The 18119-nt window shown below is 40.1% G+C and overlaps 1 protein-coding gene across 5 annotated transcripts; it reads left to right on the top strand.

Annotated features, from left to right (window-relative positions):
* The first annotated feature begins 4447 nt into the window (after positions 1 to 4447).
* Positions 4448 to 8236, top strand: LOC147454558 (uncharacterized). 5 transcript variants are annotated; one of them, XM_086516470.1, is made up of 11 exons: positions 4448 to 4686; positions 4866 to 5056; positions 5187 to 5897; positions 5968 to 6121; positions 6205 to 6386; positions 6644 to 6819; positions 6981 to 7038; positions 7156 to 7274; positions 7356 to 7445; positions 7572 to 7686; positions 7763 to 8236. In XM_086516470.1, the coding sequence occupies exons 1-11, from the start codon at positions 4584 to 4586 to the stop codon at positions 7934 to 7936; spliced, it is 2073 nt and encodes a 690-aa protein (XP_086372596.1). In that variant the 5' UTR covers positions 4448 to 4583; the 3' UTR covers positions 7937 to 8236. The 5 variants fall into 5 exon arrangements, 4 of the variants coding, with proteins under 4 accessions (XP_086372596.1, XP_086372595.1, XP_086372598.1 ...); XM_086516469.1 differs by having other exon boundaries at positions 4501 to 4686; positions 4866 to 5897; XR_015188631.1 differs by lacking the exons at positions 7572 to 7686; positions 7763 to 8236 and having other exon boundaries at positions 4501 to 4686; positions 4866 to 5897; positions 6943 to 7038.
* Positions 8237 to 18119: the final 9883 nt, after the last annotated feature.

The raw sequence follows: 18119 nt of genomic DNA, 5'->3' as shown, positions 1-18119 counted from the left end.
CTTCGACATGACAAGAGCATTCTGTAGGCCAAGCTCCTCCCTATTCATTCCAATGGTACAAGGTCAAAAATATTACTGTTTGCCCCATCCGCATATTGGAATCGACCTTCTTTTGCAGTGAAGTCTCAATACTTAATTATAAGCCTACCTGCTCCTTTCCCAAGACCTAGTGGCCAGCTGAACAGTATGTCCAGCTTCTACTACGGCCTTACTCAGCTCGTTTCTGCAGGTGCAACTAGGATCAGTACTGGAGACCTTTTAAACCCTGGTTATATTTCACAGATCATCAACTTGTAGGGTACTTTGGATGCTTTCCGATGTGATGAGCACTCTCAAAGATCAAATATTTCGTGCGATCAACCCATGGCAGAGGTCTGTTCTAGTGCCATTGAAATAGAAGATATTAGATTTCAATCGATGATTAGTTGGCCTAATTTAATTAATCTGAAGTCGAATCACCAAAACTCATTGCCTTCGCAGGCCCATTCAACACATTTTTTTGTTGTGACAGTATCAGGCTGCTTGGCGATGCAGACGATAGAGGCTGAAGAAATGTAATGTGTAAACGTCAAAGTCGACAAGACTAGGGCAGAAAAGCTTAGCAGGATTGATCACACCAAAGCTTATGATGGTTATCCTCAAGTAATTAAGCTAGTTGTTTCAATGCTAGATGCTTGCATTTTTAGCACAGAGTGTGAGGGGATTAATGGCAGACAACTCAATGTCGAGGGAAAGGCATTAGGGAATATTGCCACTAGTGCAAGCCATGGTCTGATGAGCCGTTGGCTTCAGTCGCACTCCTCGTCCAGCTTTGTGAATAGCCTATCTGAAAATTTGATGACAAAAACATCTCTCATGACCAATTCAATGTAGAATATGGTTTTCATGGGATCGAGTTGGTCATTGTGTAGCTCCAAGGAGAATATGCAGCACTAGCATTACAACGGAAGTCAATCATGCAAGTGCCTACGTCACTGCAGACCGGGATCAAAAGAATAGTCAAAGAGAAAAAGCGTAAGCTAATTCTTTTTTCCACACAAAGAAATTTGATGTTGGAGAAGCCGAAGAACATGGACAGCGGAGTAATGGCATTTCTAGAGATAGGCATACCAATATGCCAAGACCTATTAGCCTCCAGCAGCAGTTCAATACTGCTGGCCATTCAACAACTGACTGGGATAGCAAAAACTTTACAGAAAATTGGCCAATATTACCGCATGTAAAGAGCTTCTCTTGCTAAACCGTGTGCAGGCGGTAGCCAATGCAGGTGCAGTTGAGATTAGCAACAACAGCATACTGCAGCGTTGCTCTTCAGCAGCTGCATATGGAGCAGATAATGCTGATGGTGTGGATTTGAACACGCAACAATTACTGCTTTGGAGCTCCCTTCTTGCCAATAACCACGATGCGGTGACGGATCCTATGAGCAAAGGTCCATGTATGCAGTATCTATTGGATCAAGTTCATATGGCTGCAGATAGCAAGCATCAATTTGGTATTGTAGCCAACACAAACCCTCATTCTCCTTTAGAGGAAAGGGCGAGCAATGGAAATCTATTCACATCTTCTCAAAGGTTTTTTGTGCATCAGGCGATCGAGGTAGAGACTCCATATAGTAGCTATAGTATGTTGAACATGCCGAATGCAATTATCGCCAACCGAGACTTAACATTCCATAGCGCAGGGCATGCTGCTATTAATATATAGTTTGAGTGTGGAACCAACTTCAACGTCAAGAGGACAGAGTTTGTTTACTGTTGAATGCATTTTGCAACCTCAAGAATCAAAAATTATTTTATTTAGGTATATACTCAATATATCATATATGTTGGGTGCAAAGCGCCCTCTTGTGCAAATACATTCCTCATGATCTTGCATCTTATCTTGGTTTTCTTGTAGAGATGAGTCAACTTTCTTTGCATCTCTTACTGGCTTAGCATATAAGATCCATTACATCGGAAAAAATTCGAGAAGGGTTGTCTGGACAGAGAGGTTGGCTAGAGTGCTACGGATTGGAGGGCCGCCAAAGCTTGAGAAGGAGAGTTGGCCGAATGAAGTGGTGGCAACGACATCGATTGGACTAGACATATGAAATCTGGTTGTATGTAAAAAAGGCCTAGATTTCTCGCAGTCTTCATGCCGCCACCTCAAGTGCATCATTGACTAAACTACTAGTACCTCTGTCAATAAGCACTGGCTTTTGTATCTTTTCGAGGGATGGCACCTTGACAGCCTTCAAGTTGCATCTTTTGACTAGAGATATTAGTTTCTAATGAATGGTTGGTGCACCCCTTGCATGTAGAAAGTGGTTATTGGAGGCCCAAAATCGATGGATCTTTAGAGTTGTTTTTTCCTCATTACTGCTCAAAGCACGGGACTCACGGATGTTCAGAAGCGGACGCTCAATGCAGAAAACAAATCTATTGCTCTTGAAAGTGAGATCGTTGTCAAAGTCATCAATAGATCTTTTACAATTGTCGGTGACGAGCTTGAGTATACCGTCTTTATGGCCACAAAAACACACTCCTAATGCCCATGAGCGTCACGTAATAGTAGTTCGCTAGATACATGTTTGGATTATTGATGAGCGGACTGAATATAGTGCCTTCCGCTATGGGGATGCTGACCTCATGATGCTCATTATCATGTGCAGTTAAGAAGCATGATACATAACGCGTGTTAATCAACAAGGAGTCAAGAAGACATAATTGTTGATCGAAGCAGCTTACAACACACACACACACATAGAGAGAGAGAGAGAGAGAGAGAGAGAGAGAGAGAGAGAGAGAGAGAGAGAGAGAGAGAGAGAGAGAGAGAGAGAGAGAGAGAGAGAGAGAGAGAGAGAGAGAGAGTAATACTGATCAGACGACATGAAGCATAAAGTTACATCTACGTGTTTGTGTATGGCAGGGAGGACATATATCCACAACACTACACGTTCTAATTGCAAAAGTGCGATCCAGCTCAACAACACTGCAAGGTCCGTTATCTGTATCCAATTTCCCATGCGCATGCGTTTGCTTGGCGCAACACATAAACGCTACGGGGCAAGGCACGACTTCCCGTTTCTTATAATTTTTTGGAGAGACCACAGTGACAACTCTCCACAATACTTTTTTATGGCACCTTTGTATGACTTGCACTGTATACTTTGCACTTTCAATCTGTGACGTTTCATTGCAAGACGATATGTTTAACTATTTACATTGCTTTTTTGTAGCTAAACTCAAAGATCGGCATGTAGATTGGACAATAAAAAAGCAACAGTACAACATTGCAGGTCAGTAAAGCATCTCATTTCTTGTTGCAGTTCATTCATTCTTTATCTATTTTCTTATTTTTGAATTATCTGCATTACTTCCTTTGCTTCAGTTTATTTGGATCTCGTTTTCATAACTATACACTCGATGTGGATCAACATCTGCACATGTTAGTTACACACACAACTCTTTGCATACGGTTGCTAGCCAATGTATGTGAAGTATTACAGTAGTAGTGAATACTCAAGTAGTGAATGCATGTGGTGTATCAATGTAGCGAATTGACCTTGTGCATCTTTACTTTAGCTCTAAATAGTTGATATTATCCTAGGTCTTTAAATAATTGATGCCATACTATGTATGTCCTCGTTTCCTAGTACTAGGTGTCAGATGAAGTTCTCAAGACCGACAAGATTACAGTCCAAGCGTCAATAAGCTAGGGAGCAAACTGCAGCCAACTTAAAACTAGCTTATCGTCCATATGCTAGGTCATGGTTTGAAATTATTGCATTGTATAAAGGTTGGAGCATGCAATGTGACATCTTTGCTCACAATCTAAAAATATGTCCCTCCTGCACGGCGGCATACCTCACATATATAGCGATAAACGAGATCGACAGACAAATGAAATAGACACTCGTTCTGCTCTCACTTATGTATTATCGTTGGATTCTTTGCCATCGGAGCGGCAACAACAAGACTTAGCAGCATTGCATCTACAATTCGTTACTAGTTCAAGATACCAGTCCTGAATCGATAGTATCCCCTCTCTATTCATGAGACCGATGAGTGATATTTGGACATAAAAGAGGCAGATATTATAATTATAGACACCCGTATCCATGTTAATCCAAACGAATTTTGACCTTATCGTAAGACAAAATGTCAACATAGAAAGTAGGACATTGTAAGACCCCTTCAACAACAAATGTATTCTCTTCCTCCGTGACCTTGCCCAACTATTCCCAGTTTGTAGTACCTTATACAAGATGTCATGCTTTGTAAGACATGCAACGGACCTTGAATTGCTTCAGTTCTTGACCATTATTTGTGAAAGAAAACAAGTCCTAGATGAGATCAATTGTACCTTGGGGGCATGTGTTCTAGATGAATCAAACTGACATTACAAAACTTGAAATGAATGTCAATTTGCTTATGTCATGTTATATTCTTTCTATAGATGTAATATAGCAAGGCCCACCAAGCAAGACTAGTTTGAATTGAGCACAGGTGGAAGCTATGGCGACGAGAAGCGTGCGCGTTCCTGAGCGCTGAAGAGAAGGGTTTTGCATATTGCATAGAAACCCACTTTACATATCGCGAATGAGAATGAACGGCACTCAAGTAGAGCTTGTAACGCTTTCTGACTCTCTCACTTCGCCCATCTGCAAGCCCAAATGCAAGCCAAGGAATGCGGATTGTCAAGGTCAAGTGTTTTTTTGATCGTTCTTTAATTGCGCGTCTGCTCAATACACAGATTCTGTGCTAGCTTTACGTTGGGAGAAAGTAAATGATGGAGAAGGCGAAGTCATTTTTGTTTTGATGGAAAGTGAGGGGTTTAGAGCAGGAATTTCTTATCTGGCAATGCTCTGGGTTCTTATGCAGGTGTCACAAAGGTGGTGTGTCTCGATTCTGACACAGAGTCGGATGGCTCATTTGCAAACACAATGGTCAGTAGGTTGGCCCCCAAAGCTACAAATGATGGAGTTTGTGGTGACTTATCAGATGAATTCAAAGAGCCAAATGATAGCTGGCTTGGCTTGCACAAGTGCTCCAGACACAGCAAACATTGGCAGGCAAGCCATTCTCTGTCTCCTGAGAATGAGACGGAAAAGGACATACTTGGGGCTTCTAATGCCACTAGCCAACCTGATCGCCTTTCTAGATATTTTCGACAAGCCTGATGTTGACTTTGTGGTTTTGCAGCCTTGCGAGGTCTCTGCAGAGATAGATTTAAAGGACGGATGCAGTGACGGAGGTTTTTGTGTTGATAATTTAGATTCTTTAAACAGTAAAAAGGTTTCCGGGTCTTTCTGTAAAGTCAGAAATACATCCCCAGTTCTTACCAGGGTCCAAGGTGTGGAAAGCTCACCTAGCAAGGATTCAGATGATTGCTCCTCTCCTGGATGGGATGACCATTTAAAGATAATTCTAAGCAAACTTGAGACATCCAAAGTAGTTGTGCCGAAAGAAGTTAATCTAGAATGTAGACATGAGCATCAACGAAAGCGAGGGTATAATTATGACGAAAGTGATGATGACAACTATGATGGGGATTACTCAGTCTTGATAAATAAACTTCGAAAATGTGATACTAGTGTTAAATATGTCAGAGGGGAGTGCAATAATTTTACGGATGCAGAAAAAATCAGTAGTGGCTGTTCTAATAAGACTGATCGACAGAGCTCCAAGGCTGTTACAGCAAAGACTGGAGGTTCTGCATTGCCAGTTATCGATGATTCTACGAATGCGTTGGATAAAGATGTAGAGAAGCTCAAAACAAAACAGAAGCAGGCAAAAGATAGGGAAGAAAGGGAGGCAAGAAAACACCAGCTGAAAGTAGAGAGGGAAATGTTAAGAAAAGAAAAGCAGGAAGAGAAGAAGAGGCAGCAAGAGCTAAGGAAGCAGCGAAATGAGGTGGCCTTCAGTAATTTATGCTGTTTATGATTTTCTGGTGGCTTTATTCCATTAACTTCTATTGTTTCAGGAGGAGAAGAAGCGCAAAGAAGAGCTGAAAGCAGAAGCAGCTGAGAGGAGGAATGTTGAGAAAGAGAAAGAAAAGTGGGAGAAGGGCAAGTTTGCCTTACAAAACATAATCGCCTTGGTGGATACACAGATTTTGGAAGCAGGATTGATTGGAGGCAGGGTTTTTCGATCCCCTCTACTGGATGTTTCTACTCTTAGTGGTCAAGTTTAATTCATGGGTTGTAATGTTGTATGCCAGGTCATATCCTTACCAGGTTTGCTGAAAAGGGCTTTAAATACCGTTTAGTGAAGAATCCAGTGAAGAAGACTGTGGTCTGGCAGATGAAATCACCATCCAAAGAGTCACAGATAGATTTGCAAGAAGATTGTCTGTCACAAGACTCGCAAGAGCCAAAGACTTTCAAGAAAGTCGGACCACAGGTAATGGAACAAGAGATGCGCATCAGAGAAAGTTTGGGTAGATTACATGCATATTAACCATAAAGTCTTGGTTATAATGTATGCATTTACTCAAACCTTCTTTTAATGATGTAGGTAAGTGTCATGAGCAGCATATGTATGGCAAAACCTTATGTGCTTATTTTCTCTCACAATCGAGGATTCTAGTCTTTCCAACAGTGCTTTCTTTGCATGACATGGTTTCCTGTTTAGTTTAAGCTAATATGTTGGTGGAACAGTTGTCTTTGGAAAGTGTACATGTTTCCTACGTGCTTGTCGTGCTAGAAGCACAGGAGTTTTTGGAAATGATCACAGAAGGTACTTTGGATAAACACATCAGAAATCTGCAGAAAATCTACCCAGGTTTCAGGCTCTGCTATCTGATCAACAAGCTTATGCGGTTTCTGCAGAAAAGGTTGGTCATCTCATTATAGCAAACTATTTTCAAGTGCTATAAAGCAAGTGCATAATTGTGAGCTGTTGCCTCTTTTGCATGGTGGGGATTACGGATATGCTTGTTTATGTTGCTGCCAAACAGATTGCAGCTTGTTAAGAATCGATTTTGGTTTTCTCCAGAGAGCAACAGCAGTACAAAACTCCTGGAGATAATTGGAGTCGACCACCTGTTGAGCAAGTACAGAAAAGGATAACATAGACGGTCACTGTTATCTACTAAAGTAAATTTGTCTTGTAAGCAAGTTTTCTGTCATATGAGGGCTTAAAAGGTTTGCTTATTGCTTCCTTTCTTCAGGTTTTGGCCAAGTTGGTGACTTCCTATGATGGAGTACATTCACGATTGTGTGTGGATGAAGCTGAGGTATCTGAACATATTGTGGGATTGACACGCAGCTTAGCAGAGTGCCCATTTAAGTACGGACCTCCATATTCTTTAATTTTGTGCATTTTGACATGTCACAATGTTTGTGATATTGGTTTTGTGCATTTTGCTAGGCGAAAGTTGACACCTCTTTCTTTGAGAGCCAATGGAGATCATGTGGTGAAAAATGACCCACATAATGATGACATAAAAAGAGATATCTGGTAAGTACCATTGCAATCTTGGGTATCGCAATAGGTAAACTATTTTGAAAGGACAGTTGGCACGCTGCCACTTCCCTGCCCCTTCTCTACTTTGGGATTTGTGACGTCTGTCATTTTTATTCTTAGGTTGAAAGCTCTCGTTGCATTACCAAAGGTTTCAGGTTCTTGCGCAATTGCTATAGCAAAAAAGTACCCGTCGATGAGTGCTCTTTTTGAAGCCTACCTTGACCCATTTAAGACTGTAAGAGTTTTGGCTTAAGCAGTGTTCTAATTTTGGGACTAGCAGTTTCCTTTTAACCATGATTACTTAATCACAGGTACATGAGAAGGAGCAACTTCTTCAGGACCTGGTGAAAGAGGGATTGTTGGGAGAACACAACAGGCGCATTGGACCTGCGTGCTCAAAACGAGTTTTTAGAATTCTAATGGCAGAGCAGGGAAGACTTCACACGGATGATGTGGAGGAAGGAGCTGATGCTTTCAAAGATTGAAACCATTAGGTGTCGGATTTCAGTGGCAAACAGTGCTGCCTATTTATGAAGAAAAGTGTCTACAGCTGTACAGGCAGCCTTAAGAGTTTTGAATTGCTTTGGTGAGAGAGAGAGAGAGAGAGAGAGAGAGAGAGAGGCCCCCACAACCTGTGAGGCTTGATATCCTGTAATTGTTTTCCATATTTCAAATGCTCTTGATGTTCTGATAATCATGCTTATATATTTTGCTGAAACAAGCCTTAGGGATAAATTCATGATATTTTGCTATTAAGCCTTACGTATAAAACAAGCTTAATATCTCGAAGGTTGTGCATCTCCTGATGTCTCATACTCCATCTTTGAAGTATCAGACAATTTTAAGGCAATAATCTATTTTGTATGGGAGAGATCTTGAGCTCTGAAAGTCTGTGATGTATTGTGTGATGCCATAAACTATTTTCCAAAGTAGATGTACTGTGTGGGAGAGATCTTGAGCTCTGAAAGTCTGTGATGTATTGTGTGTGGTAAACATCTACTTTTCATCTTAACGGAATGTACCTTTTCTGCAAGGATTTTGCTGTTGCAGTAAATTTGCTTTTTCCATGAAAGTTGGTTATGTAATCTGTGCTTGTTGGTTGCGGCTCCCATCTCTCATTGATTGCATGAAATTTTGGATATTTTACCATGAGTTAGGGTTCGGGAGGTAGCATATCTTGGCCGTCCATCTGCTTGCCATTCCCGGTTGGAATTTCACCTTCCAGTTGATTGATGATTGTCACATCAGTGGTTGTAATCCCCGACAGCCGCCTCCAATCACTTGAAGCTGCTTAGAGCATGGAATCATCGCCACATCAGCATGTGGAATGTCTCCACCTCTTGCTTGTAAGGGTTTTTGGCTTTAGCCTATTATTGTGTGTAGCACCTATAGTCTACTGGGATGCACAGGTGGCACAAAACCATGTGATAGCATGTGGAAAAGGTGCTTAAGGGTGTGGGTACTCATGCCTCGTTGATGAAGGACACGGGGTCGAGTGAAGGGATTGGTGGCTCTGCTTTAATCCACCGTTGATTTATCATCAACGAGCCAAAAAATGTAGGGTTCCTAGCCTATCATCGAGCCTTGAACCCAAGACCGCCTTGAACCCAAGACCTCCCCGCCCACACTCCACGACTTTATCCAACTTGCCTATCGCGTGCCATTGTAGAGAGAGCGACTCCCAACACTATAAGAATCTTTCCCCCTCTACTCTGGAGATCCGACTGCCTAAAACCCACGCGACGCCGATCGTGCGTCCCTGTCGTCAATCCCTCCACTCACACCCCGTGTCACTTATAAACGAGGGTACCCATGGGGGTCATTATTGAAGGGTGTTGACTCACTTAGAAAGAGTTATAAGGCTCCTAAAGTGCCTTGAAAAGTCACCCACGAGATCGTAACTTGGTTGGGTTGATTTTGGGTTCCTATGAGATATCCAAATGATTTGCCTATGTTAGCTTTATATAATGAGCCATTTGTACACACTTTATGTAGTATCAATCAATTTAGTTTAGTGTCTACATTTTACTTGATCTCCATCGTGTATTCAAGTGTTGTGTTAGCATGCCAATATCATGAATGGTTCTCTAATCTTCTCTCCCTGATCTTACAATTGGTATCAAAGCCAATAGAGGATTGAGCGTTCTTTATGATGTAGCTAAATCAGTGAAGTTTCTCTCTTGTTTTGCTTGTGCATTTTTCTGACCAGTAGCCTTGCTACTATCAAAGCCAGAAGAAGACTCATTCCTTTGAATTGGGTGCGGAGTGTTGAGCATGGATAGGACGTTCGTCAAGAGTCATGACTTGGCATGTAGGTCTCTCGCTGTCGAGTGTTTTCAACACCACCCCGTAGTGTGTGACTAACTTTGACAGCCTCGCCATCTCCATCGGCAATCCTGCATCTTGCTATAAACGAACACTTTTCACGAATTTTTGCTTGCAGTGAACGGCCTTATTTTCAGAAGCTCACATACTCAGAATCACGAGTGGTGAACATCAAATTTGCAAGCTTGCCACCTGCGTGTTCCGCATAGAGGCTAAGTGGCACTACAACAATAAATTTGCAAACTCGATGCTAGTGGCTATTCTTGGTAAGCAAGGGGTGCATCAAGTAGCTCTATCATTCGCTTAGGAAGCATCTTCTACAAGTAGTAGATAGGAGGCATTTGCAAGCTCGACAACACCGAATAGTGACCCTCATTGAGGAGAAAGATCCAACACCGGATTTATAAGATGTAATCAGCTTTTTAATGTTCGAGGAGAAGAAGCAGGGGAGGAATGTTACTTTAGAGGGAGGAGGTTTTGCAGTTAGGCCTAGTAATAAAACTTGTTTCAAGTGGGGGAAAGAAGGGCACATAGCAAAGGATTGTTTAGCATTGACGACTTGCAGCATTTGCAGGAAGAAGAGTCATCTTCCTTCCAAGTGTTTTCAAAAAGAAAGAGGCCGCACCGGTAGATAATTGCAGCTCAAAAGCTTAGTCTCTTTCGACATCAACCTTCTAGTCTATGAAGACATTTTCTAGCTTTTGTTTTTCCTTTACTTCTCAGTGTATATGCTTGAAGATAGCTTGGATTGGCTTTGCCTCAGTTTTATATCTGTTTAAGGAGAGGTGTTCAATGTTTTTTTGGATTAGAGATAGTTTGTCTCTTGGATTGGGGATTGGAAATGTTATTTTGCTCCTAGATTGGAATGTGCTAGAGATGTCAGTTTCTTCACAATCTAAACCCCAAGTGGAGGGCTACAAGGGTTTTGGGCTTTAGCCTATTCTTGTGCGTAACACCTCTAGTCTATTGGGATGCATAAGTGGCACATAAAGGTGCCTAAGGGTGTGGGTATCCATGGGGCTTGTTACTAAAGGGTGTTGACTCACCTAGAAAGTGCCCAATCTATATGAAGATCCTGCTATGATAGTAAACATCAGACTACTGAGAATGAGGGCCTTCTTATTGGACTGTGAGAAATTCCATGGTATTTCACCATATTGCAAGGAATCATACGCATCATGCCACTTTAGATCTTGCTCCTCCATGGTCATTGTCAACAATTTAGCAACCATTGATCCATATCTTAAGGATGTTGATGAGACACCTTCTCTCCTTCTGGATATGAAGTCTGTACCATAGTGAGTCTTGCCATGTTTATGGAATATCTTAATAATCAAATTCTAGAAGGAACATCATTTGATTAATCTTTCTTGGATGAAAACCTTATTAATTAGATAAAGCAAAGCCTGATGATCAACATATAAGTGAAAGAGCTTCCCAAATATATAATGTTTGAACTTTGTAGCATTGACAACCATTCCTAGTACCTCCCTTTTAGTGGTTGAATATCCTTGTTTTGCCTTACTGAATCTTTGACTGGCAAAATAAATTGGATAATAGTTCGGCCATCTAGTTGGGCTAAAATAACACTCATCGCCATGTCAAAATCATTAATATGCACATGAAATATAACTAGTTTCGTGCTGATAACTATCTTCAAATTTTGAAAAGTGGCTTCACATTCAGGAGACCAGATGAACTTGAATCCTTTTTGGGCGAGTTTATATAACGGAATAAACTTTTGATAAAAAATGATGTAACTGAGAAATGAGCTAAGCTCGGACACGTTTGTTTGTGCTCTAGCTTGCTAGACACTTTGAATCTTGTAATCAGCCATTTTGATTCCATTTTTTGACACCACATGACCAAATAGCCGTCCCTTCCACACCATGAATATTGATTTGAAGGGATTCAAACAAATTCTCTTCTCTCTATATCTTTCAAATACCATCTCAAAAAATAGGAGATGCATGTCTTCAAACGAAAAGATTATGAAGTCATCCAAAAAAATTGCAAGAAACATGTACAAGAACTCACTGAAGGTCTCCATCGCACATCATTGAAATGTTGTTGGAGCATTGCATAGACCAAATGGCATCACCATATACATAAATGCTCGCCATTTAGTAATGAGCGTTGTCTTTGCTCAATCTTTAGGTGCTATCTGCAAGTGATTATACAGTGATGTCCTTCAAGTGTGTGAGCTTCCATCATGAACTATAAAAATACTTTCAAAAAACTGGACCGAAGTTTGAATGAGCTTGAAAATTTATGCTAAGATGTTACTTTGAAGGTATGGTGGAGTCATGATGCATGGAGGGAAGCATGGCGCAGGGGCCACATGTAGGAGAGACGGGGGAAGGCAATTGCGAGCTGCAAGCCGTCCCTCAATCATAGCTCACAAGGATGCCCAGGTGGAGAATAACTCAACATAGCACTCAGCCACCTCCGACGATGACTCTCTTGACACTCCATGAAGAAGGAAGTCGAGGGCAAAAGCTTTTGCTACTTCTCCTACGCCCGACAAAAGGGTGAAGCTGTCTAAATCCCAATGATCCCAATGACAAAGAACTAACATGCATGCAGGGAAGGGGAAGAACGACTTAGGTACTCTCTCTCTCTCTCTCTCTCTCTCTCTATCTCTGTGCCACCAAATGATACCGACTACATCTCACATTACACCAGGCCTATGTGTGTTTGTGTGTGTCAACTGAGCAACTATGGTTCAAGCTTGTGCAATAATTACTTGAGATTTCTTTTCTAGTGGGGTTGCTTGAAGAAGCTTTGTAAGGTGTTAATTGTTTCTTTGTGTTTGGCTATCTCCTATATGCATGGACTGTGAGATACATATTATTTTCCAATAAATAGAAAATTTACCATTTGCCATAGATAGTCTTGCAACATAATATCTTGCGACATGGGGGGTGTGCAGACCGATGGAAAGATTTCAAACTCAACATCCGAATGCGGGATAATTTTGTATTATAGCAAAAGATTTCAATGTTTTTCATGGCCTCTCAATGGATGGTGCCGACCCCAACTGGTGAAGTGGGACAAAATCACAGATGTGGAGTGGTTCAGTGTATTCAGAGAGCCAAAGGATCGCAACCGATATCTCATTAAATGCAGTATCGTGTGCGTTCAAGCAGTATTTACAAAACCGCTTAGCTGTGAATTTCTTACCAATAAAAGAAACCCTTTACCTATTCAATCTGTAATTTTTTTTCAAGAACATTTTTTCAACACCCTTTTGTGTGTAAAAATGTAAAAAATGTAGAATATAATTATCCCCAATGTTGAACCCGTATGATAGGCATTTTTCATTGTAGTGACCCTTTCAAGATAACATCTTGTCAATGCAAGATAGGAGTTTGAAGCTGCGAGGGTTTTGAAAGCAAGCAATGCTAGGGTTAGCCCAGTTGTGGTTGCTATGAGACATAAGCTTCACGATGTTGACTGTAAACTGCAGAGTTTACTATAGAGCCACAATCTGGATGTAAAGAGGAAAATAGAGATCAAAGTGAATATAGAGACACTAGATGGTTTGGGGTTTTCTCATAATGAGGACACCTCCATTGATGCTAAAAGTGACATAGCTTGTCATCTTATAAGTGTCTGTGACTTTTGTTCTTGGACCTTATGTTTGGAATATCAATTGTCTACCATGCTTCTCTTATATTTGGTTTGTAGATTAATGTGGAGGTGCAAGAAGCAAAAGTGCACGCATGTGAAAGTCAATTGCACCTACTCATGCATATAAGAAAGATGCTACAAGGCTCCTTCTTCCCCAATGCACTCTGTAAATTAGCTATGGACACTTTTATGAAAAGGATAGGAGGGGTATGCAATGTGACAATGATCAGCCAGTGGCATATTGTGTATGCTAGTTAGCACAATGGGCATGGTGGTTAGCATAGTTTGTATCATTAGGGAAATATGAACCCCACAAGGGCCCTTTAGGATCAAAGATGCTTTTGAAATGAGAATGGGCTTGTGGCCACAACCCACCAGTTTTTGCATTTTTTTGTATGGCCAGAATTTGAGCCTTTAACTTCAAATTTGTCGAACAATAATGCATTTGGATTGCATTGTCAAACTCTTTCCATATATATATTACATGATATAATTCTGAGGTACGTAGATATGGGCTATCCATGCCCCCCCTTTTGTGTCCTATTGTTCACTAAAATGTGATTGGTTTCTCTTACAAGGCCCTTTTGGGGTTCATATTTTTCCTAATGTGCTAGTTAACATACCCAATTAGCATAGTGGGTATGGTGGCTAGCATACTATGTAACTAGGTATGCTAATTAGCATACCCAATTTTGCTAGTTAGCACACCTAGTTTAGCTCGTTAGCATACATAGCAAGCTAGTTAGCATAGCCAGTTATGCTAGTAAGCATACATGCTATTGTGTATGCTAGTAAGCAAACCCAATTATGAAAGTCAACAAACGTGCTACTGTGTATGCTAGTTAGCATACACATCTATGCTAGTAAGCATACATACTAATGTGTATGCTAGTTAAGCATACCTAGTTATGCTAGTTAGCATGCATAGCTATGCTAGTAAACATACATGCCTGTGTATGCTAGTTAGCATACTCAGTTTTGATAGTAAGCATACATGGTACTATGTATGCTAGTTTTGAGAGTAAGCATACATGGTACTATGTATGCTAGTTAGCATACCCAATTATGCCAGTTAACACACCTAGTTATGCTTGTTAGCATATATGATACTGTGTATGCTAGTTAACAAAACTAGTTATGCGCATTAGCATACATGGTACTTTGCATGCTAGTTAGCATACTCGGTTATGCTAGTTAATTGATATCTGTATGCTAGTTAAGACCCAAAAATTGGGGATCTTACACTAGAAATATCTCTTTCTTTAAATGGCACACACACACACACACACGCACACACACCATAATGCAATCATACATATACATAGGGATGCTCACAACTTGCTTCACTAGTAGTTGACAATTTGCAAATGGGTACCATTCCCCTTCCCCTCCTCCATGAGTAATCATCCCCAAAAAGTGGCACTCTTTCAATTTTATTTTGAATAATGCTTTAAAAAAATCTCCCTTAGACCTTTGCAATATATATGATCAATGCTTTCCCCAAAACTTATTCATAACCCCAAAATTATCTGGTTTCGCGGTTGCAAATGAAGGATTTGTTGTTTTTCATGTCAATTTTTTTTGTGTTCCTCTAAGGCAAGCTTAAAAGCTAGCCAAAACTTTTAGACTTTACATCCGATTAAAAATGCAGCAAGGCTGGTTTTTTTTGTCAACTTTTCACTTTGCCTAGTTTTCTCTTGTCATAAAAATTAATTTGTAACCTTCTAAAAGAAATTTTCATCTTAATTTGGCCACTTAATTTGAAGGAAAATAAAAAGAGAACAAGTGAATTTGATTAAGTGCTTATGGACCAACCCGATCAAAGGCTTAGGACCAAAAGGGAAGAAGTCCATAAAAGAGCAAGGTAATTGCCATTTGGTTATCTTAGTTAAAGATACAGTTCAAGGAAGGATGTATATATCTTGAGAAGCCTGATGAAAGATACATGACAAAGAAGATGACCTAGAGTAATTATAGGAGTTTAAAAATAGAAATTAATTGTGCTAAATTCAAGGCATTACAATAACTCTTTACACTTCAAGTATGAAGTTTGAGAAGCCTTAAGATAAATTTCTAACTTGCCACAGATAGTCTAAATTTAGCAGATTTTGGGAGCAGCTTGGTGGCACCTCCAAAGCACTGTGCTAAGGTTTCACACAAGAGGTGAAGTTTTAAAGCCCAAGGGTGAGATTAATTCTTACCAAAATCCATCCTAACTTAGCAGGTCCTAAATTAGCAGGTAGGAGGTACTCTAGTCAGCTTCATAAACCCTCCAAAGTTTGTGCAAAGGTCTTACACTTAAGCTAATTACATTAAAGGTTAATTTTACAAGTTTTAATAAATCAAAGAAAAAAGCTGAAGTCTAAGGTTAGATCATTCCTTCTTTATAAAGCTTGGCTAGAGCACATGTCCAAAGTAGCACCAACTTGCTTTATGTGAAGCTAGCAAGTATGTGTGGTGTGTATACTTGCCAAGACAAGTCCTAGAGAAGAAAAAAAAGTTTTTTTCATGCATAGAAAGCTTGGACAAGTGTGTGAGCATGCATTAGTTGCACAATGAATGTTCACTTCTCATTGGTCAAGTTGTATGTATTCCAGTCGAAGACTAGTTGCACGTTTGCATGAGTATTTGAGCAAGGGCTCGTTGGATTTTTACTCTCTTTCTCCTTATACTTACACTCTCAAGTGCCCAAGTAATAGCAAGTGAAAGCTTCTTCTTCTGCTAAGCTATGGTAAGAGCTTTCCCAAGAGTAAGCAAATACAAAGTACACATTCTCTTGCTTATATAAATACTTCTTTCACACTCATCTACCGCTTACCCCGTAGTTCTTTCTCCTCCTAGGTATTTAGGTCCCGAGGAGGAGGGTTATACCATGGAATCTTGAAGAGAATCATCTTCTTGGTTGAAGGAATGATTCATAAGAGCACAAGTTGTATTGTAATCCAAGCTCACTTGAGAGAGAATTATAATACAAAAACCTTTTGGAGGGGAGACTGGCTCCAAGCAAATCCTCGACCTTATCAAGTTGTCAATTTTAATTGTGGTATTCTCTTTGAATTATGTACATGATTTTAGTGTTTCAATGTGTGATTGTGTAAAGAAACCAGCCCAACACAACTTATAGTCTCCTCTTTTAATCTCTCTTAAGAAAAACTCTCTCCTTTGATATGTTAAAATTTTGTTGAATCTAAAGTAAGAATTAGATTCTCTAGCATTGGTATCAGAGCTGGGCTTCTCTTTCCTTGCCTAAAAAGAAAGGTCCATGAGTAATCTATGAAAGGTTGGAGTTGTTCAATGCAATAGGGTAAGTGGGACTAGGATTTATTATCTCAGTTGGTATGCATGTTTATAGGGTACGAGGAACACCATCATACCCTATAAACATGAACAAAGGGTCTCAGTCACTCCATGTGCAAAGGGCAAGGGGCTCCATGTGCAAAGCTATGTTGAAAAAGAAGATTTCTTCATCTCTTCACTCAAGCATGAAAATGTTATCCTAGGGGCACCATGGTTTGATTGCATGGCTACCACTATGAAGTTTCCTAAAAGAAAAATCCTATTTTCCTATAGAGGCAAAGAAGTTGCACAATATAACTAGTACCGGGAACACTATATCAATAGTAGAGACTCAAACTTTAGACAAAGTAATGAAAATCTCTCTTTCTTCTTACATGGTTTTTGTCAAGGAGTCTAAAAAAGATGCATGTGTTCCTAATGAAGTAAAAATGAAACTAAAGAGAAGTTATAACTTTTTAATTTCCTAAATAAGTTTCAAGATGTCTTTATGGATGAAATTCCTAGGGAGTTACCTCTTAAAAGGGGACAAGATGATCATTCCCTAAAACTCCTACTTGCTAGTTCACCTCTTAATAAGCCTCCTTATCAAGTCTCATGGGCTCAACAAGAGGAGGTCATGAGGCAAGTGAACGAGCTTGTGGAAAAAGCTCGGGGGGGTCACTATGTATAAATTATGCATATCGCATGCGTTCAAAATATTTTGAAAACTCCTTATCTGTGATTTTTTTACAAATAAAATACACCCTTTTTCTACTCAATCTTCAAAGTCTGAATGGCATTACCAAATATATAAATGCTTCCCACTCAGTTATGAATGTCATTTTTGCTTTGTCTTCTGTTGCAATCTTCAGTTGGTTATAGCCACTATAGCCATCCATAAAGCTATACATCTCATGGCCTACAATTTCGACTAGCATCATATCTATAAATTGCAATGGAAAGGGATCTTTAGTGGTCTGGGCATTTCGTTTCCTATAATTGACACACACTATGATCTTTTGGTTCTTCTTTGAAACAACCACTATAGGAAATAACCAGTCGATGCTACCTCTGTAATGAATCCAGCCTTAAGAAAATTATCAATTTCTTCATTGACCTTCTTTGCATAATTAGGGTTCATTTTGTATCTCTGTAGTCTTACTGGTCTGGCATCAAGTTTTAGTGGTATGCAATGCTGACATACTTCTAGATCTCCTCCCTTCATATTTGTATGTTTTGGGTTTCACTTCTGAGCCAAGATTCCATTCTTCTAATTCTTGATCATCTAGAGGCAACCAATTTGGCCCACCTCCCTTTCTCTTAGCCAATGATTTAGCTTCCTTATTTGTTCAAATGCTGTTACGAGACTGAGCACCCTCCTATTGCATGTGGTTAACTGCAATTGGGATGGTTGGCTTAATGGTTGATTATGGG

Source organism: Adiantum capillus-veneris, chromosome 7 (assembly GCF_014529385.1).
Source record: "Adiantum capillus-veneris isolate H3 chromosome 7, ASM1452938v2, whole genome shotgun sequence".
Taxonomy (NCBI): Eukaryota; Viridiplantae; Streptophyta; class Polypodiopsida; order Polypodiales; family Pteridaceae; genus Adiantum; species Adiantum capillus-veneris.
Note: the sequence above shows the minus strand (reverse complement) of the source record. Positions and strands in the feature narration are given on the sequence as shown.

What these genes read in the sequence shown, in the direction of transcription:
- LOC147454558 (XM_086516469.1), top strand. An exon ending in GGAAGCAGGATTGATTGGAG is followed by an intron (nt 6,122 to 6,204) that starts GCAGGGTTTTTC and finishes GTTGTATGCCAG; the next exon opens with GTCATATCCTTACCAGGTTT. An exon ending in GACATAAAAAGAGATATCTG is followed by an intron (nt 7,446 to 7,571) that starts GTAAGTACCATT and finishes TTTTATTCTTAG; the next exon opens with GTTGAAAGCTCTCGTTGCAT.